Genomic DNA, 26,872 nt, shown 5'->3' with positions numbered 1-26,872 from the left:
AAACCCTTTACAAAGCTGTGGCCCAGCACACGGCATTCTCACTGGTATAAGACTTGTTATTGATACTCTTTCCACTTTCAAACAGCAGATTTGAATTCCTTCCAGAAAACAATTATCTCTTTTAAGTTACCAAGCAGTCTAGATACAGCTTTTAAAATGAAGATAGAGACACTTCCTTCAACCTGTGCAGTTCAAAGCAGTCCAAACTCAAAGTGAAAATAAAAACTCACAGAGCCACAGCCCAGCTCCACATCCCAGCTCCACCCACACAAATGACATCACTAAAGCCACGTGATAAGACAAAAACCTTTCTTCAAGGGACACTCCCATGACAATATATAAACTATTTAGATGAGAATGTCGGAGGCATTGTTCGTAAGTTTGCAAATGACACCAAGATGGGTGACATAGTGGATAGTGAAGAAGGTTATATAAGATTGCAACAGGATGTTGACAAATTGTGCCAGTTGGTAACATCTCTGGTGTTCTCTCCCCGGATGGGGTCATGATCACCATTAGCATGGGCCTGATGTTTGATGTTAGCTGTCTGCCTTTGACAAAGCCCGTCTAGTCTTCTGCTACCACCTCTGGTACGCAATCTTTCCAGCCTTTTGGCTTGGATCTTGGCCAGTATTTTCACGTCCACGTTTAGTAGCGAGATGGGTCTGTAGGAACTACATTCTGCTGGGTCTTTTGTATTTTTTAGCTATCAGCGAGATTGAGGCTTGTGCTAGGGTAGGCGGCTGGGTACCCCTCACCAGTGAGTCTGTGAACATCTCCCACATTTGCGGAGCCAGTGCTGTCGCAGATCCCGACGCTTTTTCCGCCTGCATGGAGCTAATACTCTCCATGACTTCTCCCAGTTAGAACATAGAACATACAGTGCAGAAGAAGACCATTCGGCCGATCGAGTCTGCACCGACCCACTTAAGCCCTCATCTCCACCCCATCCCCGCAACCCAACAACCCTTCCTAACTTTTCTGGACACTAAGGGCAATTTAGCATGGCCAATCCACCTAACCTGCACGTCTTTGGACTGTGGGAGGAAACCGGAGCACCCGGAGGAAACCCGCGCAGACACTGGGAGAACATGCAGACTCCGCACAGTGACCCAGCGGGGAATCGACCCTGGCGCTGTGAAGCCACAGTGCTATCCACTTGTGCAATCGTGCTGCCCAAGTTCTAGCAGTGCATCCAGGTCCCGTCTCCTATCCTCCCCCACGAATGGCATGTCCAGTCCATCGAGGAACTGCAGAATTAAGCCACTCCGCCAATTGAGTCTGCTCCGCCATTCAATCATGGCTGATATTTTTCTCATCCCCATTCTCCTGCCTTCTCCCCATAACCCCTGATCCCCTTATTAATCAGGAACCTATCTATCTCTGTCTTGAAGAAACTCAGTGATTTGGCCTCCACAGCCTTCTGCGGCAAAGAGTTCCACAGATTCACCACCCTCTGGCTGAAGAAATTCCTTCTCATCTCTATTTTAAAGGATTGTCCCTTTAGTCTGAGATTGTGTCCTCTGGTTCTAGTTTTTATCCTACCAGTGGAAACATCCTCTCCATGTCCACTCTATCCAGGTCTCGCAGTACCATGTAAGTTTCAATAAGATTCCCCCTCCTTCTTCTAAACTCCAACGAGTACAGATCCAGAGTCCTCAACTGTTCCTCATACAACAAGCTCTTCATTCCAGGGATCATTCTTGAGAATCTCCTGTGGACCCTTTCCAAGGCCAGCGCATCCTTCCTTAGATACGAGGCTGAAAACTGCTCACAATATTCAAAATGGGGTCTGACCAGAGCCTTGCACAGCCTCAGAAGTACATCCCTGGTCTTGTATTGTAACCCTCTCGACATGAATGCCAACATTGCATTTGCCTTCCTAACTGCCGACTGAACCTGCATGTTAGCTTTGTGAGTCCTTGAAGTCTCTTCGTGCTTCTGATTTCCTGAGCATTTTGCCATTTAGAAAACAGTCTATGCCTCCATTCCTCCTTCCAAAGTGCATAACCTCACACTTTTCACATTGTATTCCATCTGCCACTTCTTTGCCCACTCTCCTAGCCTGTCCAAATCCTTCTGCAGCCCCTCCCCCCCCCCCCCCCCCCCCACTTCTTCAATACTCCCTGTCCCTCTACAGATCTTTGTATCCTCTGCAAACTTAGCAACAGTGCCTTCAGTTCCTTCTTCCAGATCATTAATGTATATTGTGAAAAGTTGTGCTCCCAGCACAGACCCCTGAGGCACACCACTAGTCACCGGCTGTCATCCTTAAAAAGACCCCCTTATCCCCACTCTCTGCCTTCTGCCAGTCAGCTAATCCTCTATCCATGCCAGGATCTTACCCTTAACACCATGGGCTCTTAACTTATTTAACAGTCTCCTATGTGGCATCTTGTCAAAGGACTTCTGGAAATCTAAATTATTCACGTCCACTGGTTCTCCTTTGTCTAACTTCCTTGTTACCTCCTCAAAGAACTCTTAACAGATTTCTCACACATGACCTCCCTTTGACGAAGCCGCGCTGACTCAGTCCTATTTTACCATGCATTTCCAAGTACTCCGTGATCCCATCTTTAATAATGGACTCGAAAATCTGACCAATGACCGAGGTCAGGCTAACCGGCCTTTAAGTTCCCGTCTTCTGCTTCCCTCCCTTCTTAAACAGCGGTGTTATATTAGCCACTTTCCAGTCCTCTGGGACCCTTCCTGTCTCCAGTGATTCCTGAAAGATCACCACCAATGCCTCCACATTCTCCTCAGCTATCTCTTTTAGAACTCTGGGGTGAAGTCCATCCAGTCCAGGTTATTTATCCACCTTCAGACCTTTCAGTTTTCCCAGAACCTAGGGCAGCATGGTAGCATTGTGGACAGCACAATTGCTTCACAGCTCCAGGGTCCCAGGTTCAATTCTCGGCTTGGGTCACTATCTGTGCGGAGTCTGCACATCCTCCCCATGTGTGCGTGGGTTTCCTCTGGGTGCTCCGGTTTCCTCCCACAGTCCAAAGATGTGCGGGTTAGGTGGATTGGCCATGATAAATTGCCCTTAGTGTCCAAAATTGCCCTTAGTGGGGTTGCTGGGTTATGGGGATAGGGTGGAGGTGTTGACCTTGGGTAGGGTGCTCTTTCCAAGAGCCGGCGCAGACTCGATGGGCCGAATGGCCGCCTCCTGCACTGTAAATTCTATGATCTATGAACCTTCTCCTTAGTGATGGCCACTGCACTCACCTCTGCCCCCTGATTCTCCTGGAGCTCTGGTATCCCACTGGTGTCTTCCACCGTGAAGACTGATGCAAAGTAACTATTCAGTTCCTCTGCCATTTCTTTGTTTCCTATGATTACTTCTCAAGTGGTCCAATGTCTTTTTTTGCTTCTCTCTTACCTTTACATATTGAAAAAAAACTTCCTATCTTCTTTTATATTACTAGCTAGCTTGCACTCATATTTCATCTTCTCCGCCCCTATTGCTTTTTTAGATTGTCCTCTGCTCGCTTTTAAAGGCTTCCCAATCTTCTGCCTTCCCACTAATCCTTGCCACTTTGTATGCTTTTTATTTTGCTTTTATGCTGTCCTTGACTTCTCTGGTCAGCCATGGATGCCTTGTCCTCCCCTTAGCATGTTCCCTCCTCCTGGAAATGAATTTCTGCTGTGCCTGCCGAATAACCCCCCAAAACTCCGGCCATTGCTGTTCCAGCAGTGTCTTCCCTGCTAGGCTCCTTTTCCAACCAACTCTGGCCTGCTCCTCCCTCATGTCTTTGTAGTTACCCTTATTCAATTGTAATACCGTTACATCTGATTCCAGCTTCTCCCTCTGAAAGTGGTTGCTTGCAAGGCCATTCTGTTCCAAGGCCATTCCTTCTTTACCTGTATTTCCCTTGTGGTGTTTTCTTCTCCCCCCCCCCCCCCCCCCCCGGGTCATCTTTTCTTCCCCATCCTATAGCCGCTTCCCCCTTCCCCATTTCTTCCCCTAGCCGTCCCTCTGTTTCCGATGCCTGCCCCGCCCCCCTCACCAGGCACTTTCCCCCTTGCGAGGAGGGCTCCAGATCTCATAAGATCCCCTTCCCTCACCCTCCATCTTCACTTCCTTCACCCTCCATTACCCCTTCCCTCACCCTCCATTACCCCTTCCCTCACCCTACATCACCCCCCATCCTCCACCTCAGACACCCATCAACATGGTAAATGATAACATGTGACAAGATTCTCCATTTTTTGTTTTCTGTGACTGGTGAGAGACTTTTCTCCAGACACCAAGTAAAAGTATAAACGTTTGACTCTCCCAGTGTTGAATACACCTCCCTTACTGCTGCTGAAGGACCTGTCCTCCATTCCTCCCCTGCCCCAGTGAAGATTGTAGATCTAAGGTGAATTGCTCCATGGCACGGTCCTCAAATAATTTCTCTCCCTCTTGAAGGTGTCCTCTCGTCATTCCTTTACTACTAATTTTCTGTTTTGTCAAGTGGTGAGTGCCATTTATTTCTGCCTCGACTAAAATTGGGAAAGGTTGTATGAGAACCTCTGGAAATCTGACATCCTGTCGTCGATGGTTTTGCAAATGAGCAGCATTTGGGTGAGAAATAGATGGAGGCCGAGGATAAACCCTTGGTAGGATCCAGAGCAATGGTTCACCGTTGCAGGACATTCTCCGCACACACAGAAGAGGCAAAACCTGGCCAAGCGATAGCAGTCCTACTGACTGGACAAAAGGTGACCTCTAATTTGAACGCAGATGGGTATCAGATGAAGAAAGCTATTTACACACTAGAAATCTCTGTCAAACATTTACCTGGGTAACTGAGACAGCAGCTGCAATAAGTGAGGTTTTATTCAGATGGGCCAATGACAAGTTTAAATCCCCACCTGAGCTGCTGCTCAAAGTCGCCTCCGTTTCCCCGGTCAGTTTCCCAAACTTCAGGAAACTCCTGTTCCTGCAGAAATATTTGGATTGTCTGTGAGAGACGTCAATCAGAGAGCCCACCCACTCTGCCCATTCTCTCCTCTTCCTCTACCACAGCTGCTTCACTTCCTGTAGGGACTCCAAACCAAGTCAGGAGATGGTGAGTGAAGGAGCAGAATTTAGAAGAATTACATTGCACAATATCCACACTAATGTTCAGGCAGTCTGACTATCCTGTGGGCAACCAGGTGTGGAAATGTCCCTTATGCTGTGTGAAAAGATCCAGCTCAGAGACCTGTTTACTCGGTGCTTTGTGCTGAGTTGTTTGATTGGCTGTGTGTTGGATATTGAGGGTGTTTATTGTGAGCATTTCCCTTCTGATTTACAGGCTGAGTTTTGTTGATGGGTCATTGCTGAATATGAGAAGGTGAGGTGTAATTATCTGGGAGGGGCAGATACACATTTATTGAAATGTATTTTAATGTTTTCTTTAAAGATTTTACCTGAAGGCCTCGGCTATTCCCAGAAGCCTGGGTTTGGATTTGATAGTTTTGCCCAGTCTATCTGAGAGCTGAATTTGGGATGTGCAGTCTGCACGAGTGCAGTGTGTCTAATTCCCGAGGATAAATCAGATCCCTTCAATCAGCTACACTGAAGCAATATTTTACTCTGATTCCAGCACTTCACACCCAGTGTGGTTTCTTCGAAAACAAGGGGAGAAATTTCTAAATCTCAATTGTCCCTGTGCAAGTGTTTCCAACTGAGCAGTCAGCCCCTTCAGCAAAGCGGAAGAGAGAATTGGAAGAAATCATGTTTTCTTTTCCTCTTTTACAGAAGGATTGCACCGAACTACACCAGAGAATACAGAGAGGATAGAAACCGCAGATAGATACTGACCATCACCCAAGGATCAACTATACAACTGTGGGAAGAAATCCAGTCCCTTCACAGCATTACTCAACACAGAGAAGGTTGGACAGTGAAACCATCATCTGGAAATCAGACAGTTCAGGGGAACTTTGACATATCATCAGATCTGAATCTGGTCAGTGGTGGGGAACTTTCCATCAGAACCAACCTTTCCAAAGTTTCAACTGTGTGTGATCAGTCAGGGTGAGGCTGGGAAGAAGTGAGTGGGCTCCAAGCATGGTGAGAACTTCAATCATTCATCGAGCCTCATGAACCACTGATTCATTCCTGCAAATGTGAGGAGTGTGAGGAGAACTCCAGATTTCATAAGATCTCCGAACACACAAGGAATACCCGTTGTACCACTTGTAGTAGAAGACCAGCCATATGGAAGAGAAACCATTTAAGTGTGAGGTGTGTGACCGAGCCTTCACACAGTTATCTATCCTCGTGCAACACCAACGAATTCACACAGGGGAGAAACCATTCACGTGTGAGGTGTGTGACAAATCATTTTCCCGCTCGTCTCACTTTAAGGTACACCGACGCATTCATACAGGGGAGAAACCATTTACATGCAAGGTGTGTGAGAAATCATTCTCTGACCCATCTACACTCTGCAAACATCAACGCATTCACACAGGGGAGAAACCATTCACTTGCGAAATCTGTGACAAATCCTTCTCACGGTCATCGATCCTCCGTTCACACCGACAGGTTCACACAGGGGAAAAGCTGTTCACGTGTGAAGTGTGTGACAAAGCCTTCACATTGTCATCAAATCTTCTGCGCCATCAGACAGTCCACACAGGGGAGAAACCCTTCAAGTGTGAGGTTTGCAATAAAGCTTTTGCAATTTCTACAAGGCTCCTGATACATCAGAGCATTCACACAGAGGAGAAACCCTTTAGGTGTGAAATTTGTGAGATGGCTTTCACCCAATACTCCCACCTCCTGACACACCAGAGGATTCACACTGGGGAGAAACCTTTCAAGTGTGATGTGTGTGACCGAACATTCACACAGTCATCGACACTTGTGCAACACCGACGCATTCACACAGGGGAGAAACCATTCACGTGTGAAGTGTGCAACAAATCCTTCTCGCAGTTAACCAACCTCCATGCACACCAGCGCATTCACACGGGGGAGAAACCATTCATGTGCGAAGTGTGCAATAAGTCATTCTCACGATCATCGACCCTCCGCGTACACCAGCGCATTCACACAGGAGAGAAACCATTCAGATGTTTGCTGTGTGATAAAGCTTTCACAAACTCATCAACTCTCCTTGTACATGAGAGGATCCATAGGGGAGTAACTCTCCAAGTGTGAGATTTAAGATAAAGTCCTCCTGATGTTTTCAAACCTCCTGAACACCAGCGAATTCATATGGGAGAGAAACCACTCTGGTGTGAGGTGTGTGACAAATCTTTCACATTGTCAGTGACTCTTTGACCATCACAAAGCGAGGAAACCCCATCAGCGTTAGTTCTGTAATAAAACCTTCACACCGTTGTTGGACCTCCTGGAACATCTATGAACCCACAGGGAGACAACCCCTTCCAGTGTGATGTGTGTCAGGATTGTTTCACCTACTCTCTCACCAAACACCAACATCTCCACACAGACTTAGACCCGGCTCACCCGCTTCCCTACCACTGAGAGTTTGTTGTTTACCCTCCTGTGCTCACACGGGAGCTGTCCTTCCAGAGCACGTCTGTCTCAACAGTGTCTGTCTCCAACCTCTCCCACCATCAGTCCAATCATTTCAAGAAGATCAACTGAACCTTTGATCCGATCGCCAAACACCACTTAAAGATGACATCAATCTGTATAGAAACTGCTGTATAAACTCAGCACCCTTTCAGTGCAGCGTCAGGTACAAGTCACTCATTGACTCTCACTCTGACCAATATGACACTCAGATACTCAGTGGTTGGAAAGGCTTCAGCTTCTGATCTACCAGCACAAGTACCTGGGGGAGGAGCCATTCCTGGGGTAGTAATGGAGGGACTTCAATTAGCCTCAGTATCTCTGGTCTATGGAGGGGGAGAATCAGCTGGGAATCCTGTTCCTCATCAGTGACTCCAGCTGGGAAGTCAGAGGGAGGGCAGGATGTGTCTCGGCTGTGACAGTCTCCATTGTCTCAACATCCACTATCTGGGTCTACACCTGCTGAATGGCCACTCGAACAGAGCACTAGAGGACAATCACTGTCCAGTCTGTACTCCAGGTCAGTACCTGGAGGATTAGAAGGAATGTGAGAGGACAAGAGCTTGTATTTATACAGCATTTTGATATAGTCAAACATCCCAGAGTGTTTCATAGAGACGTAATCAGAGAACAATTAATACTGCTATAGTCAAACATCCCAAAGTGTTTCATAGAGACGTAATCAGAGAACAATTAATACCAAGGCAAAGAAGGAGATATTAGGAGGGGATGACCAAAAATATGGTCAAAAAGGTGGGATTTAAGAGGATCCTAAAGGAAGGAGAGAGTTAAAGATTCAGAGAGGTTTCAGGAGGAAATCCTGAAGATCTCAATGCCCAAGGTGAATCTGTGTTGATTGAAAAAAAACCTTTTCGATCAGCTTGGACAAATACAACTGTAACTATTTTGTTTGGGTATTACAATCTTCAAAGTTAATCACACAGAATATGACTCAGACTCAAAGCTGAAGGACGCTGACCAGATTATGATCACTTGATGTGGATATCACCTTCTCTGAGCTCAGGGCCCTTCTTCTGCGATGGAATGCACAGATTGTCGCTGCTGATGTGTTCCAATGTTCCTTTTCTACAGGTTCTGCTGGTGCTGAGTCATAGTTATACACCCACACCTGGCCCGAGTTCTATTGTCCCATCAAGACTTCAGTTCATTAATAGAAATACACAGGATATTTCTGTTCAGACACTGTCATTCAATCAAGATCCATTGTCCTCTGAAACACTTGTCTGACCAGCTATTAGCCTAATATGGAGCCTGATGCCCTCTTTGTTTATCATTCCTCCTATTGCAAAGTTGATCACTCCTGCCTTGAAGTTAGTTACATATTCACAGCATGGTCTTTTGCCCTTTAACTACTGTGAGTGGGTAATCACAAATTTTCATATAGCGGTAATGATTTTCTGTGTTGACTTGATTTTCTGTGTTGAGCGTTCTGGCAGATGGCCAATATCGATCCAGCCAGGGCCTTAACATTAGTTTCTGATTCTGATCTCTGTGTTTTTCCCCTCTGTCAGCCTGTCCCCAGTACCACATTCTTGCCTTTGATCCCACAAGTGTAAACGCACGTGATCAGAGTGAGTAAGAGATACATACTTTCTTCACAACATTCAAAGCTTAACCAATTACATACTTGATCACAATTATTAAAAGCTTGGTAATTACATTTTTCAAAATCAATCCCTACGTCTCATTGCCCATTCCACATTTAATCTCTCTTCCATTTGCCTTTTTCCATCTCTTAAACATGATCATTGTAAAAGCTTGATATATAGTAACAAGAGCAACAGCAATAACAGAATGTAACATTACAAAGTCTTACAACACCAGGTTAAAGTCCAACAGGTTTGTTTCGATGCCACTAGCTTTCGGAGCGCTGCTCCTTCCTCAGGTGAATGTCATTCACCTGAGGAAGGAGCAGCGCTCCGAAAGCTAGTGACATCGAAACAAACCTGTTGGACTTTAACCTGGTGTTGTAAGACTTCGTACTGTGCTCACCCCAGTCCAACGCCGGCATCTCCACAAAATGTAACATGATCTGTATTTAAGGATGTATTATCGCATACAACCCCAATCCCAAATATTGTCCCACCAAGTTGTTTCCTTTATCTGTTTGATGTTATTATTAATCTCCTTTGTTTCTTGTTCTACCTGAACATATGTCTTATGTACCTTTTTAATTTCCTCAGTTTTTCAAGCAACAACTTTATTTCTGTGAGATAGCTCTCTTGCAATTTCCCTTTAATCTTTTCAGTAATGTTCAGCTCGACTTTATTCATTTATGCATGCTTTTTTTGCATATATCCTACTCTTTAACACATTTTTTATTTACTATCTTTGTCGCAGCTATCATTGTAAATCTAAATTCTCGACAGTCAAAGTGCAAACCTTTGTCTTCACTAAGCTATGTCCCCATAAGGTTTAAATGACTCAGTCCAGGTAAAAAGCAACTTAAACATATTTTATGTCAGCAGCATGGTGGCGCAGTGGTTAGCACTGAGCGTCGAGGACCCAGGTTCCAGTTTACACATTCTCCCCAAATTAGATATTTTGTTTCAAATATGCCCTTCTGCTGCTGCACCCGTTTGGAATTGTATCTTTTATATTCACATACGCTGTAAACTTAATTTATACTTTATTATTTACCCTCTTATTCTGACCTCATCTAATATCTTACCATTTCCTGTTCTCGTGCTTTTTGACTCCCAATATTCTGTGTACCTTAGTGTTTCTGTCGCTTACACCCCCGCCAAGTTAGTTTAATCCCTCTCCAATAGTATCCGCCAATTCTGTGAGGAATGTGGTCTCTGCTGTGTTTCGGTCCCATCTCCCCCAGACCTGATCCCCAATGTCCTAGGAATCTAAAGCCCTCCATCTTGCTCTATCTCTCCATAAGAACTAGGAGCAGGAGTAGGCGATTTAGCCCCTCGGGCCTGCTCCACCATTCATGGCTGATCTCCTCTCGGTATCAACTCCACTTTCCTGCCGGTTCTCCAAAACCCTTCAATCCGTTACTAATTAATAATCTGTCTACCTCCTCCTTTAATTTACTCACTGTCCAGGCATTCACTGCGCTCTGGGTAGTGAATTCCACAGATTCACAACCTTTTGAGAGAAGTAATTTCTCATCATCTCTGTTTTAAATCTGTTACCCCTTATCCTAAAACTATGAACTCTCGATCTAGATTGCCCCACAAGAGGAAGCATCTACTTTGCCAATATCTTTTATGATCTTATGTACCTGAATTAGATTTCTCATTCTTCTAAGCTCGAGAGAGGATAGGCTTAAACTGCTCAATCTCTCTTTGTAAGACGACAAACCGCTCATCTCTGGAATCAATTAATGAACCTTATCTGAACTGCCTCTAATGAAACTACATCCCTCTTCAAATAAGGGGACTAAAACTGTCCACAGTACTCCAGGTGCGATATTCAACAATGCCTTGTACAGTTGCAGCAACACTTCCCTACTTTTATACTCTATTCCTTCAGCTATAAAGGCCAAAATTCCATTTGCCTTATTACTTGCTGTACCTGAATACTGGTTTTCTGCAGCTCGTGCACGAGGACACCCGGATCCCTCTGCAACAAAGCATTTAGAAGTTTCTCTCCATTTGGATAATAAGTTGCGTTTCCATTTTTCTGACCAGAATGGAAACCTCACCCTCATACAAGTTAAACTCCATCTGTCAAATTTTAGCCCACTCACTGAACCTATCTATATCCATTTGTAAATTTCTATTTCCTCATTGCAACTTACTGTCCTACCTATTTTAGTGTCATCTTCAAATTTAACTATTGTACCTTCTATCCCTACGTCCATGTCATTCATATATGTTGTAAATGGGACTTCCCATGGTGTGAGTGGTTGCATATTTGGTGGTTCCCGCTCATGGTGGTGTTTTTCGACCTAACGGGCAGACTTGTTGAGGAAAAAAGGTCAATGAGTGGTGGAAGGAGAGGGTGTCCCACCGGTGGATGGATTTGTGGACCAGCAGTGGTTTTAAAAGAAAGAAGCAGTTGGAGCAAGAAGCTGTACCTGCAACACAGAGGAAGAAGGCAGAGGGTAAGGGTCCGACCCTAACATCTCAGTGGTCGATGGAGCAACTGGTGAACTTCTTGAACGAGAAGCGAGAGAGCGGATGCTGGCTCATACGTGACTTGGATTTTGAGAAGTTGCTGGGAGGGGGAGGCTTTGAACGACCCTTGGAGGTGGACCGGGCGCACAGGGCCCTGATGAGGAAGCGGCAGAGGAATGAGCCACCGAGGGCGATAGTGGTGTAGCTGCAACGGTTTTTGGATAAGGAGCGGATTTTGAGGTGGGCCAGGCAGACGAGGCGATGTACCTGGGAGAATAGTGAACCTCGTCTGTACCATGATCTGGGTGCGGAACTGGCCAAGAAGAGAGCGCGCCCCCCAACCAGGCTGATCACATGGAATGTGAGAGAGTTGAATGGGCCGGTCAAGAGGGCTTGCGTATTTGCACATCTGAGGAGTTTAAAGGCAGACATGGCATTTTTGCAAGAAACGCACTTAAAATTGGGGATTAAACTAGGCGAAGGAAAGGTGGGTAGGGCAGGTATTTCATTCAGGATTGGACTTGAAGACGAGGGGGGGGGTAGCGGTCTTGATAAACAGGTAGTTTTTGAAGTGGGGAGCATAGTCACAGACTCTGGAGGGAGGTATGTTATGGTGAGTGGGAAACTGGAAGGGATGCCGGTGGTATTGGTGAATGTTTATGCCCCGAACTGGATGATGTAGAGTTCATGAAGCGGGTGTTGGGGAAGATCTCGGACCTGGACTTGCACAAGTTGATAATCGGTCGAGCCCGAGGTCGGGGAGAGTATAGGCGGTGGCGAAGGAACTGAGAGGATTTATGGAACGCATGGGGAGTGGATCCGTGGGGGTTTGATAGATCAAGGGCAAAGGAATTTTCGTTTTTCTCCCACGTGCATAGGGTGTACTCCCGAATCGACTTTTTTCTGTTGGATAGGGCGTTGTTGGCATGGGTGGTTGGGTCGGAGTATTCGGCAATTGTAGCCATATTGTGTGGACTTGCAGGTAAATTGGGGGGGGGGGGGGAGAAGGGGGCAGCGCCTGCAGTGGAGGTTGGATGTGCAGTTGAGGTTTGTTGGCTAATGAGATCTGTGAGCGGGTGAGGGCTGCCATTCTGGGATATGTGGAGCTGAACGACACGGGGGAGGTTTCGACCATTAATTAATCCTTCCACATTGCTCAATACCAAATACGAGTAGCCTGCTTTCTGCTTGGTCCACAACATATTGCTCCAAGAAAGAATCCCTAACACATTCAATGAACTCTCCATCAAGGCTACCATTGAAAATTTGATTAATCCAGTCTAAATACATATAATGATTATTGTTGTACCTTTCTTGCAAGTCTCCAATATTTCCTGGTTTATACCTTGCCCCACAGCAGAACTACTGTTTAGGGACCTATAGATTAGACCTCTTTGCTATTTATTATTTATTTTTTAAAAAAACCATTTTATTGAGGTATTTATGGTTTTATAACAGTAATAGAAGAAACAGTGTACATACAAATATAAACATAGTGCAAAAGCCGTCTTCCTCTCTCACAGGTCCCGCCTTTTCTAATCCCTATTCTACACTAAACTACCCACACGCCCCCCCCCCCCCCCCGCTCTCCCCTTCTGCTGATGGTTAACTTTCCCGAAAGAAGTCGACGAACGGTTGCCACCTCCGGACGAACCCTAACATTGACCCTCTCAAGGCAAACTTGATTTTCTCCAGACAGAGAAAGCTAGCCATGTAAGTTAGCTAGGTCTCCGACTTCAGGGACTTTGAATACGTCAAAGCTAATAGTATCCGTTTCCAGGCTACCAGGGAAGCAAAGGCCAGAACGTCTGCCTCTTTCTCCTCCTGGATTCCCGGGTCTTCCGACACTCTGAAAATCGCCACCTCTGGACTCGGTGCCACCCTTGTTTTCAATACTTTGGACATGACCTTTGCAAACCTCTGCCAGAATCCCCAAAGCTTTGGGCAAGCCCAGAACATTTGATCATGGTTCGCTGGTGCTTCCGCACACCTTCCGCACCTATCTTCCACCCCAAAGAACCTGCTCATCCGGGCCACTGTCATGTGGAGCCTGGCACATGTTGTGGACGCGTTGACTCTACTCAACGCATCTGCCCAGAGACCGTCCTCTATTTTCCACCCAACTCCTCTTCCCATTTGTGTTTCAGCTCCTCGGTCTGTATTTCCTCTGACCCCATAAGCTCCTTATAAATGTCCGAAACCCTCACCCACACTCTGGAAACTACCGTCTTGTATCTCCCTTGGTGGTAGGAGCGGGAAGGTTGAGATCTGCTTGCGTAGGAAGTCTCGCGCCTGCAGGTACCGAAATTCATTCCCTTCCCAATGCACGGTAGTATTGTGGATAGCACAATTGCTTCACAGCTCCAGGGTCCCAGGTTCGATTCTGGCTTGGGTCACTGTCTGTGCGGAGTCTGCACGTCCTCCCCGTGTCTGCGTGGGTTTCCTCCGGGTGCTCCGGTTTCCTCCCACAGTCCAAAGATGTGCAGGGTAGGTGGACTGGCCATGATAAATTGCCGTTAGTGTCCAAAATTGCCCTTGGTGTTGGGTGGAGGTGTTGAGTTTGGGTAGGGTGCTCTTTCCAAGAGCCGGTGCAGACTCAGGGGGCCGAATGGCCTCCTTCTGCACTGTAAATTCAATGATAATCTATGATTAATCTAGGACAAAGGTTCGGCACAACATCGTGGGCCGAAGGGCCTGTTCTGTGCTGTATTTTCTATGTTCTATATGTTCCGCCATTTCAAATTTCTCCTCCAACTCCCTCAGGCTGGGGAAGCTCCCCTCTACGAACATATCACCCATCCTCTCGATCCCTGCTCTCTGCCACCTCCAGAACCCTCCATCTAACCTCTCCGGGGCAAACCGGTGATTATTGCAAATTGGGGACCAGACCAATGCTCCTCTGCTGCCACATGTCTCCTCCATTGCCCCCAGACTCTCAGGGCCGCAACCACCGCCTACTGGTGGAGTAGCGTGCCGGCGGGACCGGCAGAGGCGCCATTACCAACGCCCCCAAACTAGTGCCCTTACATGATGCTGCCTCTACTCGCTCCCACACCGACCCCCCTCACCCCCCCCCATCCACTTCCTAATCATGGCTATATTCGCCGCCCAGTAATAATTACTAAAGTTCAGGAGAATCAGCCCGCCATCCCCCCCGGCTGCGCTCCAGCATCCCCTTTTTAACTCGCGGGGTCTTACCCGCCCGTGCAAAGCCCGAGATCACTTTGACCCGTTTAAAAAAGGACCGAGGAATAAAGATGGGGAAGACACTGAAACATAAACAGGAATCTCGGGGGCACCATTATTTTCACTGTCTGTACCCTCCCAGCCAGTGACAGTGGGAGCGGGTCCCACCTCCGAAAATCCTCGTTCAATTGGTCTACTAGTCGGGCCAGATTAAGCTTGTGCAGCCGTTCCCATTCCTGCACCACCTGGATGCCTAGGTACCGAAAGCTTCCCCCTACCACTCAAAACGGCAACTCCCCCCAATCGCCTCTCCTGCCCCCTTGCCTGGATCGCGAACATCTCGCTTTTCCCCATGTTCAATTTATAACCCGAAAACCGGCCAAAATCCCCCAGAATCCTCATTTCTTCCATCCCTTCCAATGCGTCCGACAAATATAAGAGCAGATCATCCACGTCTAGTGAGACTCTGTGTTCCACCCCTTCCCGGACCAGTCTTTTCTAGCCCTTTGAGGCTCTCAACGCAATTGCCAATGGTTGTATGGCCAGTGCGAACAACAGCGGGGAGAGGGGGCATCCCTGCCTTGTCTCCCGGTGCAGCCTAAAATAGCCTGATGTCAGCAAGTTCATCCGAACAGTCGCCACGGGCGCCTGATACAGCAGCCTGACCCAATCAATGAAGCCCCGTCCAAATCCAAACTGCCCCAATACCTCCTGCAGATAATCCTATTCCACCCGGTCAAATGCCTTCTCTGCGTCCATTGCGACCACTACCTCTACATCCCTACCCTCTGGGGGCATCATAATTACATTCAACAGCCTTCTTACATTGGCTGCCAACTGCCTCCCCTTAACAAATCCCATCTGGTCCTCCCCAATCACGTCCGGGACGCAGTCCTCAATCCTTGAGGACAAGATCTTAGCCAACAATTTGGCATCTACATTTAGTAGGGAGATCGGTCTGTAGGACCCGCATAACTCCTGGTCCTTATCCCGCTTCAGAATCAGTGAGATAGTGGCCTGTGACATCGTCGGGGGAAGCGCTCCTCTCTCCTTTGCCTCATTAAATGTCCTCATCAGCAGTAACCCCAGCATCCCAGAGCACATTTTGTAAAACTCCACTGGGTACCCATCCGGTCCCGGGGCTTTACCCGACTACATGGCCTTCAGTCCATCCACTATCTCTTCCAACCCGATCGGCACCCCCAGCCCTTCTACCAAGTCTTCATCAACCTTCGGGAACTTCAGCCCCCCCTCCCCCCCAAGAATTGCCTCATCCCCTCAGGCCCAGCTGGGGGTTCAGACTCATGCAGCCTGCTGTAGAATTCCTCGAACGCCTTATTGATCCCAGCTGCATCTCCGACCCGGTTTCCATCTCTGTCCCTTACTTTCCCAATCTCCCTGGCCGCCTCTCGCTTTCTGAGTTGCTGCGCAAGCATTCTACTGGCCTTCTCCCCCTGTTCATGGATCGTCCCCCTCGTCTTCCTTAGCTGCTCCACCGCCTTCCTGTAGTTAACAAGCCAAACTCCGTTTGTAGCCTCCATCGTTCCCTTAGAGGCCCTGCCTCTGGGGTCTCCGCATACCTCCTGTTGACTTGTAGTATCTCCTTTATCAGTCGGTCCATCTCTGCTCTGTCTGTCTTCTCCCTGTGGGCCCGTGTCAAGATCAGCTACCCTCTAACCACCACCTTCAGCGCCTCCCAGACCACCACAGCTGAAACTTCCCCCGTGTCGTTGACTTCTAGATAGCTCTGGATACATTTTGTCAGCCGCCCACACACCTCCTCATCAGCTAAAAGTTCCACGTCCAGCCTCCAGTGCGGGTGCTGGCTACTCTCCTTGCTCACCTGTAAGTCAACCCAGTGCGGGGCATGATCTGAGATTGTGATCGCTGAATACTCGGTGTCCACTCTCCCCCCCCCCCCCCCCCCCGTCAGTAAAGCCCTATTCAGGATTTTAAAAATCAATCCGGGAGTACACTTTATGCACATGCGAGTGGAAGGAAAACTCCTTCACTCTCAGCTGCCCAAATCTCCATGGGTCCACCCCCCTCCCCCCCCCCCCATCTGCTCCTTTAGCTCCTTTGCCGTTACCGGCACCCTGCCTGTCCTTGAGCTAGACCGGTCTAGCCCTGGGTGAATGACTGTTGAAGTCCCCCCACCCCCATGAGCAGCTTATGCGAATCCAGGTCCGGGATCTTCCCCAACATCCTCCTTATGAACTCCACATCATCCCAATTTGGCGCGTACACATTCATGAGTACCACCGGCAGCACCTCCAGCTTCCCACTGACCAGAACGTACCGACCCCCCACGTCTGCAACTATTCTTCCCACTTCAAATGACAGGATCGCAACCCCTCTAGTCTTAGAATCCAGCCCCGAGTGAAAAACCTGCCCGACGCATCCCTTCCTCAGTCTGACCTGGTCAGTTACCCTAAGGTGCGTCGCCTGTAACATTGCCACGTCCGCCTTCAGTCCCCTCACATGCGCGAACATGCGTGCCCTCTTAACCGGCCCATTTAGCCCTCTTACATTCCATGTGATCAGCCTGGTTGGAGGGCTTCTTGCCACCACCCCCTCCCCTCCCCCTCCGACGATCAGCTATCCCCTTTCTTGGGCCAGTCTTGGCCCCAGGCATCCACAAGCCCCCCCAGCAGCAGCCTCCAACCCCGACCTCTCTATTGTCCCACAGCAAAAGTCTCTCCCCCGTCAGCAGAACATTTCCCCCCCTACCTCCCCAGTAACAGCACGATACACACAGCCCCCTCCAAAAGCATACCATCTGCTCACCCCTGTCACCCGCTTCCGTGAGCTAGCCCGCCCAGCTAGCTTGCTGGCCCCCACCCATGGTGCCAGACATTTTCCCACCTATTGTTCCCTCCCCCCGCTTGGACACACATACAGGGACTGGTTTAGCACAGTGGGCTATACAGCTGGCTTGTAATGCAGAACGAGGCCAGCAGCACCGGTTCAATTCCCGTACCAGCCTCCCCGAACAGGCACCGGAATGTGGCGACGAGGGGCTTTTCACAGATACTTCATTGAAGCCTACTTGTGACAATAAGCGATTATTATTATTCAGCTATTTATTATTTCTACTCAGACTGATTCCACGTCTTGATCTCCAGTGCCCATTTAATTTCTCAGTACAGAATTGACCCCTTTATCAGCAAAGCTACACCACCTCCTTTACCTTTCTATCTATCCTTCCGAAATAATGAGTACCCTTGGAAATTCAACCTGGTCTTGTTCCCCTGTCTCAGTAATCGCCACCAAATCATACTTGCTTGTCTCTATTTGCGCTGTTAACTCATTAATTTTGTTCCGAATGTTTTGTGCATTCAGACATAAAGCCTTTAAGTTTCTTCTATTATCCAATTTCCCTACTCTTGTCTGATTCCTGGATGAAATATTACTTTCACACATTCTGTCCCTTTTATTTCTAGTAACAATCCACCTCATTATAGACCTGCACTCCTACCTTCTCCTTTAACTTGAGTTTCTAATTTTCCATACAACTGAACACCCTCCTCACTATTTAGTTTAAAGCCCCATTTACAGTCCTAGTTATGCGATTCATTCTGTTCCCAGCATGATTCAGGTGAAGACTGTCCCATCAGAACAGCTTCCTCCATCCCCAGTACTAATGCCAATATTCCATGAATTCAAATCCATTTCTCCCACACCAATCTCTCCAGCCACATATTTGTCTGATTTATCCTCCCATTTCTACACTCATTTGCACCTGGTACTGGGAGATTTCTACTTTTGAACTTCTGCTTAATGATTTCCTGTCAAGCTCCCTAAATTCTGACAACAGGATTACATCCTACTGCCCACCTATGTGGTTGATACCGATGTGGACCATGACCTCTGGCTGGTCACCTGAGCCACCTCAGGGTGCGTTGCAGCTGCTCAGTGACATCCTTAACCCCAGCATGAAGGAGGGAATATGCCATCCTGGATTCATGTGTGTGGTCACAGAAATGCCTGTCTGTTTCCCTAAATATCATTTGTCCTGTCACTATCACTCATTAAGTCTCCCTTGATGCAGCTGTGCTCTGAAAGAGTTGGTTCTAGTCTCATTCCCCGAGCTCCATCCTGCGTCACTAAAGTTTGGTGTCATTTCTGACCATCAGAATTGGGAGCCACAAGCACAGGGATTTTAAAGAAACTTTTGTCTGCAGTATTCTGAGAGAGTTTCCCCTGATGTGAGTGTGTGTTAGTAAAGTGAGTCAGCTCTCAGGAGTGGGTATGGGGTAGAATCAAACCCTGCTTTAGTTGGTGACGTGAATTATAGACAGATCCTCTTCGGGTGACGGGTGTTTGACTAATACCATGGGTAATGTTTGTACTCTCCTGTCTGGGATGACTACTATCCAGAGTATGGTGAAAGAGTGGAGGTGAGTCTCTACAGACCTGAGTTCCCACAGCCCAGCATACCTCGATGTAATAACTGTGATATGTTCACCTGACACTCTTCCAAGATTCATTTCATGTTCTGTTTTGTTACTTTGGGTGATTCAAAGTTTGGTGTAAGCTGAATATTGTGTTATTTGTTTGCTGGTTTATCAATCTTTTGTACAGATTTATAAGTCACAATAAATGTACCTTTTAAATTTAGCACAAATGACCTTTTCTGGACTTGAGGTTGTTTTCGTTGGAGAGAAGAAGGTTAAGAGGAGACTTAATAGAGGCATACAAAATGATCAGGGGGTTAGATAGGGTGGACAGTGAGAGCCTTCTCCCGCGGATGGAAATGGCTGGCACGAGGGGACATAGCTTTAAACTGAGGGGTAATAGATATAGGACAGAGGTCAGAGGTAGGTTCTTTACGCAAAGAGTAGTGAGGCCGTGGAATGCCCTACCTGCTACAGTAGTGAACTCGCCAACATTGAGGGCATTTAAAAGTTTATTGGATAAGCATATGGATGATAATGGCATAGTGTAGTTAGATGGCTTTTGTTTCGGTGCAACATCGTGGGCCGAAGGGCCTGTACTGCGCTGTATCGTTCTATGTTCTATGTTCTAATACTGCATGAAGGACATTTACTTTATCCAGGATCTGATTTTATAATTTAGGAACAAGTTTGTTTCCTCAGCAAATGTATTAATTGGGATTGTGTTTCCCCCTGATACCCAGTTCCACATATCTTTACAATAGTGACATTTAAGGGGCATCTTGACAAATACATGAATAGGATGGGAATAGAGGGATACGGACCCCGGAAGTGTAGAAGATTGTAGTTTAGTCGGGCAGCATGGTCGGCACGGGCTTGGAGGGCCGAAGGGCCTGTTCCTGTGCTGTACATTTCTTTGTTCTTTGTTCTGTCAGACTGGTCCGTTCCTATTCACTGAAACATTCAGGAGCCCTCAGTAAGAGTCCTGTACACAATATATTGATCAATGTCACTGTGGCTGGTATACGTCCACAGGAAGCAGATCGTTTCCCTGAGAAGTAAAGACTTGCATTTTTATATGAACTTTGACAAACTCAGCATCTGAAAGCACCTTCCAATCAATGAAGTGTTTTTGAAGTGAAGTCTCTGTTGCAATGTTAGCATGGCAACCAATTAGTGCACAGCAAGACCCCCACAGATAGCAATGTGATAATGCCCAGCGACGACTCAAGGATCGGGGCCTTCCCGCCCAGCCGCAGCCCAAGGACCCACCAAAAACCCCAAGACTTACCTGCTCCAGGTGAACTGCTTCATCCTTTCCACAGTGTAGGCCTGACTAGGCACACACCGGAGTCCGACCACGTGACTGCTTCCTCCAGTCTCCGACCACTTGACTAACCCTAACACGTGGTTTTCAGCCTGTCCAGCACCTTGAAGTACTACCACCATCAAGGCCAATCTCCACGTAACTAGACTGCGGGGTGCGAGGCCTCGCCAGCGAAGTGGGAAGCCCAAGCCAACCCCAAAGTGACAGGTACCCGCCTGACCACACCGGAAGGTAAACCCGATCTCGCCACCCTATGTGACCAGACCAACCCACGTACAACCCCCTCCAGTGAACCTGCCACCGCCACCATCATCCACTGCCCCGCCGAACGTAACCGCCCACTTTATGGAAATCTAGCCCTCCCATCTAAGGGCAGCTGCTGACCCAGGAAGCGGGGAAAGCACGCCAGTCTAAAGGTGAGACTTAAATTAAGTGGCTTCAAGACCTCTCTCCCCAGCATTCTCCTGGCGAATGTTCAAACGATTGAGAACAAGCTGGATGACCTCAACGCTAGACTTACCTCCCAGAGGGAAGTGAGGAACTGCTGTGTGCCCTCCTTCACCGAGACATGGCTTACTCCGGCCACACAAGACTGCGCAATCCAACCCGAAGGCGTCTCTATCCTGCACAATATGGACTGCACAATAGCCTCAAACAAGTCGAAGGACGGGGGTATCTGCCTCCTCATCAACATCTCCTGGTGCTCGGATGTGGTGTCCCTAGCGTGTCACTGCCCCCCAGACCTAGAATACCTGACTGTGAAGTGTCGCCCTTTCTACCTCCCACACGAATTCGCCTGCGTACTCATCACAGCAGTCTACATCCCACCCCAGGCGGAAGTGAAGAAAGCACTTGACGAACTACATTCCACTATCAACAACCAAGAAACAAATCACCCTGAAGCCCTGACAATTGTGGCTGGAGACTTCAACCAGGCCAACCTCAGGAAGGTTTGACCCAAACTCCATCAACATACCTCCTGCCCCACCAGAGGTGCAAACACCCTGGACCACTGCTACACGAACATCAAAGGCGCCTACCACTCCATTCCCCGACCACACTTTAGCAAATCCGACCACAAGTCGGTACTTCTACTTCCGGCTTACAAACAGCAACTCAAGCATGCTGAGCCAGTCAAGAAAACCGCACAGTGTTGGTCCAAGGCATCAGAGGACACTCTCCGCGATTGCTTGGAGTCTGTGGACTGGTCCATATTCAAGGCAGTGGCAGCAAACTGGACGAGTACGCAACCACCGTCACAGACTTCATCAGTAAATGTGCCGAGGACTGTACCAAAGAAGACCATATGCGTGTTCCCAATCGGACCCTGGCTCAACCAAAAGGTCCACTCCCTGCTAAAGTCCCGGAGGGAGGCATTCAAGTCTGACGACCCTGACCAATATAAGAAATCCAGTTACGATGTACAGAAAGCCATCAGGGACGCCAAAAGACAATACCGGATCAAACTAGAGTCCCAGGCCAAGGACAGAAAACCAAGACGTCTATGGCAGGGCTTACATGAGATCACAGGCTACAAAGCAAGGCCAGGCGGAATCTCTGGGGCTGGAGCATCACTCTCCGATGAACTGAACAAGTTCTATGCCCGCTTTGAACAGTCAGCCATACATCAGTGGCACTCGCCACAACAGCCTTGGACACACCCATACCTACTATTACAGCCTTGATGCACGATCAATTGCATAAAGACTAAAGTTGGGTACAACTGTGGCTTTATTACAGTCAGATGCGTGGTCTCCTGCTGCAGCTGGCGAAATGGCAGGGCACTGGAGGTCATGCATATTTATACAGTTCTCCGTGGGCGGAGCCAGCCGGCAGGAGCTACCGGCGAATCAGTAGTGCAGGTCCTACCTTACATCTCCTATTACAGTGATTCACCACATTCACCCCCTGTTAAAAATGAGTCCGGCGGGGGTGACATGAAACTATATACAATTAGTGCAATTATGTACAGTGGTAGGGGAAAGAAAAGTCCATGTTGACGGTCCGGAGTCTGTCAAAGGTTCAGCCGGTCCGGTGCTTTGGTGCTTCATTGGGAGATATGTAATGGTGGCGGCGAAGTCGGTGCTGGCAGTGGTGGAGGTGGCACCGATGGCGGTGGTGGCGGTACTGATGCTGGCCAGTCATTGGGGAACTCCGGGAGTGTGCAGAAGTCCTCTTCGTCCTCTTGTGCGGAAAAGGGGAGGGGGGTGCTCTGGTGGGGTCAATATTGGCGGCGTGGTGGGAGGTGGGGGTGTGTGTTGGGGTGGAACCTGACGGTGCCAGGTCCCTGAGTGAGACAGTATCTTGGCGGCCGTCAGGGAACTCAACGTAGGCATATTGAGGGTTGGTGTGGAGCAGGTGAACCCTGTCCACCAAGGGGTCCGCCTTGTGGAGTCGGACGTGCCTACGGAGAAGGACCGGTCCTGGAGCAGCGAGCCAAGTCGGGAGCGACACCCCGGATGTGGACTTCCTGGGGAAGGTAAAAACACGTTCATGGGGTGTGTTATTAGTGGCGATGCACAATAGTGACCGGATGGAGTGTTGAGCGTCGGGGAGGACCTCCTGCCAGCGAGGGGATGGGAGGTTCCTGGACCGTAGGGCCAGCTGGACGGCCCTCCAAACCGCCCCATTCTCCTGTTCTACTTGCCCGTTCCCCCGGGGGTTGTAGCTGGTCATCCTGCTGGAGGCTATATCCCTGCTGAGCAGGAACTGACGCAGCTCATCGCTCATGAATGAGGATCCCCTGTCACTGTGGATGTAGGCGGGGAAACCGAACAGAGCGAAGATGGTGCTGAGGGCCTTGATGACAGTGGCAGACGTCATATCGGGGCATGGGATGGCGAAGGGGAATCTGGAGTACTCATCGACCACACTGAGAATGTACGTGTTACGGTCGGTGGAGGGGAGGGGCCCTTTGAAATTCACGCTGAGGCGTTCAAAGGGGCGGGAAGCCTTCAGGCGCGCACGGTCTGGCCGGTAGAAGTGCAGCTTGCACTCCGCACAGACCTGTCAGTCCCTGGTGACTGTCCTTACTTCCTCAACGGAGTAGGGCAGATTGCGAGCTTTGACCATATGGTACAATCGAGTGACCCCCGGGTGACGAAGGCTGTCGTGTAGGGCCCGTAGTTGGTCCACTTGTGCGCTGGCACATGTACCTCGGGAGAGGGCGTCTGGGGGCTCATTGAGTTTACCGGGGCGATACAATGATCTTGCCCTGCTGTGTGTTATTGAACATGAAGGCTACCGACTGTTGGTCCGTAAGGAGAGTGAATCTCTTACCGGCCAGGTAATGCCTCCAATGCCGCATAGCTTCAACGATAGCTTGGGCCTCCTTTTCGACGGATGAGTGTCGCATTTCAGAGGCATGAAGGGTGCGGGAAAAGAATGCCACGGGTCTGCCTGCCTGGTTTAGAGTGGCGGCAAGGGCGACGTCTGAAGCGTCGCTTTCTACTTGGAAAGGCAGTGACTCGTCCACTGCGCGCATCCCGGCCTTGACGATGTCTGCTCTGATGCGGGCGAAAGTGTGTTGTGCCTCGGCCGCGAGGGGGAATTGGGTGGACTGAATGAGTGGGCGGACCTTGTCCGCATAGTTTGGGACCCACTGAGCGTAGTAGAAAAAGAACCACAGGCAGCGTTTGAAGGCGTTGGGGCAGTGGGGGAGGGGAGGTTCCATGGGGCGCATGCGGTCGGGGTCGAGCCTGAGAAGTCCGTTTTGGACTATATAGCTGAGAAAGGCTAACCGGGTCGTGCTGAACACACACTTCTCTTTGTTGTAGGTCAGGTTGAGAAGAGTGGCAGTGCGGAGGAATTTATCGAGGTTGGCATCGTGGTCCTGCTGGTCATGGCCGCAGATGGTGACATTATCTAAGTACGGAAAGGTGGCCCGCAAACCGTACTGGTCGACCATTCGGTCCACCTCCCTTTGGAAGACCGAGACCCATTTGTGACACCGAAAGGGACCCTAAGGAAGTGGTAGAGGCGACCGTCCGCCTCGAAGGCCGTGTATGGCCGGTCCGACTTCCGGATGGGGAGCTGGTGGTAGGCGGATTTCAGGTCAATTGTTGAGAAGACCCGGTACTGCGCAATCTGATTGACCATATCAGATATGCGTGGGAGGGGGTACGCGTCGAGCTGCATGTACCGATTGATGGTCTGGCTGTAGTCCATACCATCCTGTATTTCTCCCCAGTTTTAACCACTACCACTTGGGCTCTCCAGGGGCTTTTGCTGGCCTCAATAATACCCTCCTTAAGGAGCCGCTGGACTTCGGACCTGATGAAGGTCTTGTCCTGGGTGCTGTACCGTCTGCTCCTAGTGGCAACGGGCTTGCAATCCGCAGTTAGATTGGCAAAAAGGGAGGGGGGATCGACCTTGAGGGTCGCGAGGCCACAAACGGTAAGGGGGGGTAAGGGCCTGCCGAATTTGAGGGTGAGGCTCTGTAGGTTGCACTGGAAGTCCAGGCCCAACAGGAGTGGCCACGCGGTGGCCAGGTTGTGCTGCCGAGATTGGTCCAGCGTCATCGAAGCGAGCTGCGGGTAGCCATCGGATGCTTCGGGTGGCGAGCGTGTGCGGTTCTGATGTTGGGATGTCCGGAGACCCTGTGGGGGACAGAATGGCGGCGCCCATGGTGCGCACATTGCGGGGTCGGGACAAGATGGAGGTGCCCATGGTGCGCACATTGCGGGGTTGGGACAAGATGGCGGCGCCCATGGCCGAAGGGGGACAAGATGGCGGCGCTCATTGGTCGCACATGGACCCGGGAGGAGAAGATGGCGGCTCCCATTGTGTGTCTGGCGTGGGAGGGGGCGATAGCGGGCACGATCGCAGCGACTGCGCTGGCCTGGCACACAGCCGCGAAGTGGCCCTTTTTACTGCAGGCTTTACAAACTGCAGTGCGGGCCGGGCAGTGTTGGCGGCGGTGCTTCTGCTGATCGCAGAAGTAGCAGCGGGTACCCCCGGGGTGCGCGGATCGGCGGTGCAGGCGTATTGGGAAGGCAGGGCCCCGGCTGAGGAGGTCATCGGCGGGGTCCAAGAGGGGTAGGAAGGGGTAGAAGGGTGGGCAGCACGGCGGGAGGGGTACGATTGTACATTACGGGCTACGACCGTCATGGAGAGCGCCAAGGTTCTCGTCTCCGCCAGTTTGAGCGTGGACCCTTCCAGTAATCGTTCTCGGATGTAGTCCAACGCAGTCCCCGTCACGAAGGCATCGCGCACGAGGAGATTCGCGTGTTCGGCGGCCGTAACGACCTGACAGTCACAGTCCCGGACGAGTGGAATTAGAGCCCGCCAGAAGTCTTCGATGGACTCATCAGGTAGTTGCGAACAGGTGGCGAGTACATGCCTGGCGAAGAGCATGTTCGTCTTCTGCGCGTAGTGTTCCTTAAGGAGTTCCATTGCTTTTGTGTAATTCGTGGCGTCTTGGATCAACAGGTACACGCTGGAGCTCAGTCTGGAGTACAGGACGTTTATCTTCTGAGCCTGCGTTGGCTTGGGGTCCGCAGCCTTGATGTAGGCCTTAAAACATGCTAGCCAGTGAGTAAAGTCTTTTCTGGCGTTGGGCGAGTGCGGATCCAGCTGCAGGCGATCAGGCTTAATTCTGATATCCATTCTGTGGAAAATCTGACTGTAATAAATTGATACACGATCAATTGCACAAAGACTAAAGTTGGGTACAACTGTGGTTTTATTACAGTCAGATGCGTGGCCTCCTGCTGCAGCTGGCGGAATGGCAGGGCACTGGAGGTCAAGCATATTTACACAGTTCTCCGTGGGCAGAGCCAGCCAGCAGGAGCTACCGGCGAACCTGTAGTGCAGGTCCTACCTTACATCTCATATTACAGTGGTTCACCACAAGCCTCAGAGCCGAAGAGCTGCCTTCTTGAAAGTGAGCCCGCGGAAAGCGACGGGCCCCGATGGAGTCCCTGGGCGAGCACTCAGAGCCTGTGCTGACCAGCTGGCGAGTGTATTCGCAGATATCTTCAACACCTCACTTCTCCGCTCCGAGGTCCCTACCTGCTTCAAGAAGACCACCATAATACCAGTACCAAAGAAGAACAAGATAGCGTGCCTCAACGACTATCGACCGATGGCCCTGACGTCTGTTATCATTAAATGCTTCGAGCAGCTAGTCATGAGATGGATCAGTGCCAGCCTCCCAGATGGTCTCGACCCATTGCAGTCCGCCTACCGCGGCAACCAATCCACAGCAGATGCTATCTCTCTGGCCCTACAATCAACTCTCGAACATCTCGACAACAAGGACACCTACATCAGACTGCTTTTCATAAACTACAACACCATTATCCCAACAAGACTAATATCCAAACTCTGCAACCTTGACTTGACC

At 49.4% G+C, this 26,872-nt stretch overlaps 1 protein-coding gene and 1 long non-coding RNA gene across 3 annotated transcripts in view; one reads left to right on the top strand and one right to left on the bottom strand.

Moving 5' to 3' along the window:
* The window catches only part of LOC140389228 (uncharacterized), a 36,668-nt gene extending 31,669 nt beyond the window's left edge, over positions 1–4,999 (bottom strand). The window contains exon 1 of the long non-coding RNA XR_011934304.1: positions 4,787–4,999. This is a non-coding gene — a long non-coding RNA (uncharacterized lncRNA). The remainder of the gene's footprint in view (positions 1–4,786) is intronic.
* On the top strand, positions 4,823–9,414 carry LOC140389214 (uncharacterized). 2 transcript variants are annotated; one of them, XM_072473397.1, is made up of 2 exons: positions 4,823–5,057; positions 5,732–9,414. In XM_072473397.1, exon 2 carries the CDS (start codon positions 6,194–6,196, stop codon positions 7,139–7,141), a length of 948 nt encoding a protein of 315 aa, XP_072329498.1. In that variant the 5' UTR covers positions 4,823–5,057; positions 5,732–6,193; the 3' UTR covers positions 7,142–9,414. The 2 variants fall into 2 exon arrangements, with proteins under 2 accessions (XP_072329498.1, XP_072329497.1); XM_072473396.1 differs by having other exon boundaries at positions 4,823–5,324.
* The last annotated feature ends 17,458 nt before the right edge of the window (positions 9,415–26,872 follow it).

The sequence above is a fragment of the Scyliorhinus torazame genome, chromosome 14, assembly GCF_047496885.1.
Source record: "Scyliorhinus torazame isolate Kashiwa2021f chromosome 14, sScyTor2.1, whole genome shotgun sequence".
NCBI lineage: Eukaryota > Metazoa > Chordata > Chondrichthyes > Carcharhiniformes > Scyliorhinidae > Scyliorhinus > Scyliorhinus torazame.
Note: the sequence above shows the minus strand (reverse complement) of the source record. Positions and strands in the feature narration are given on the sequence as shown.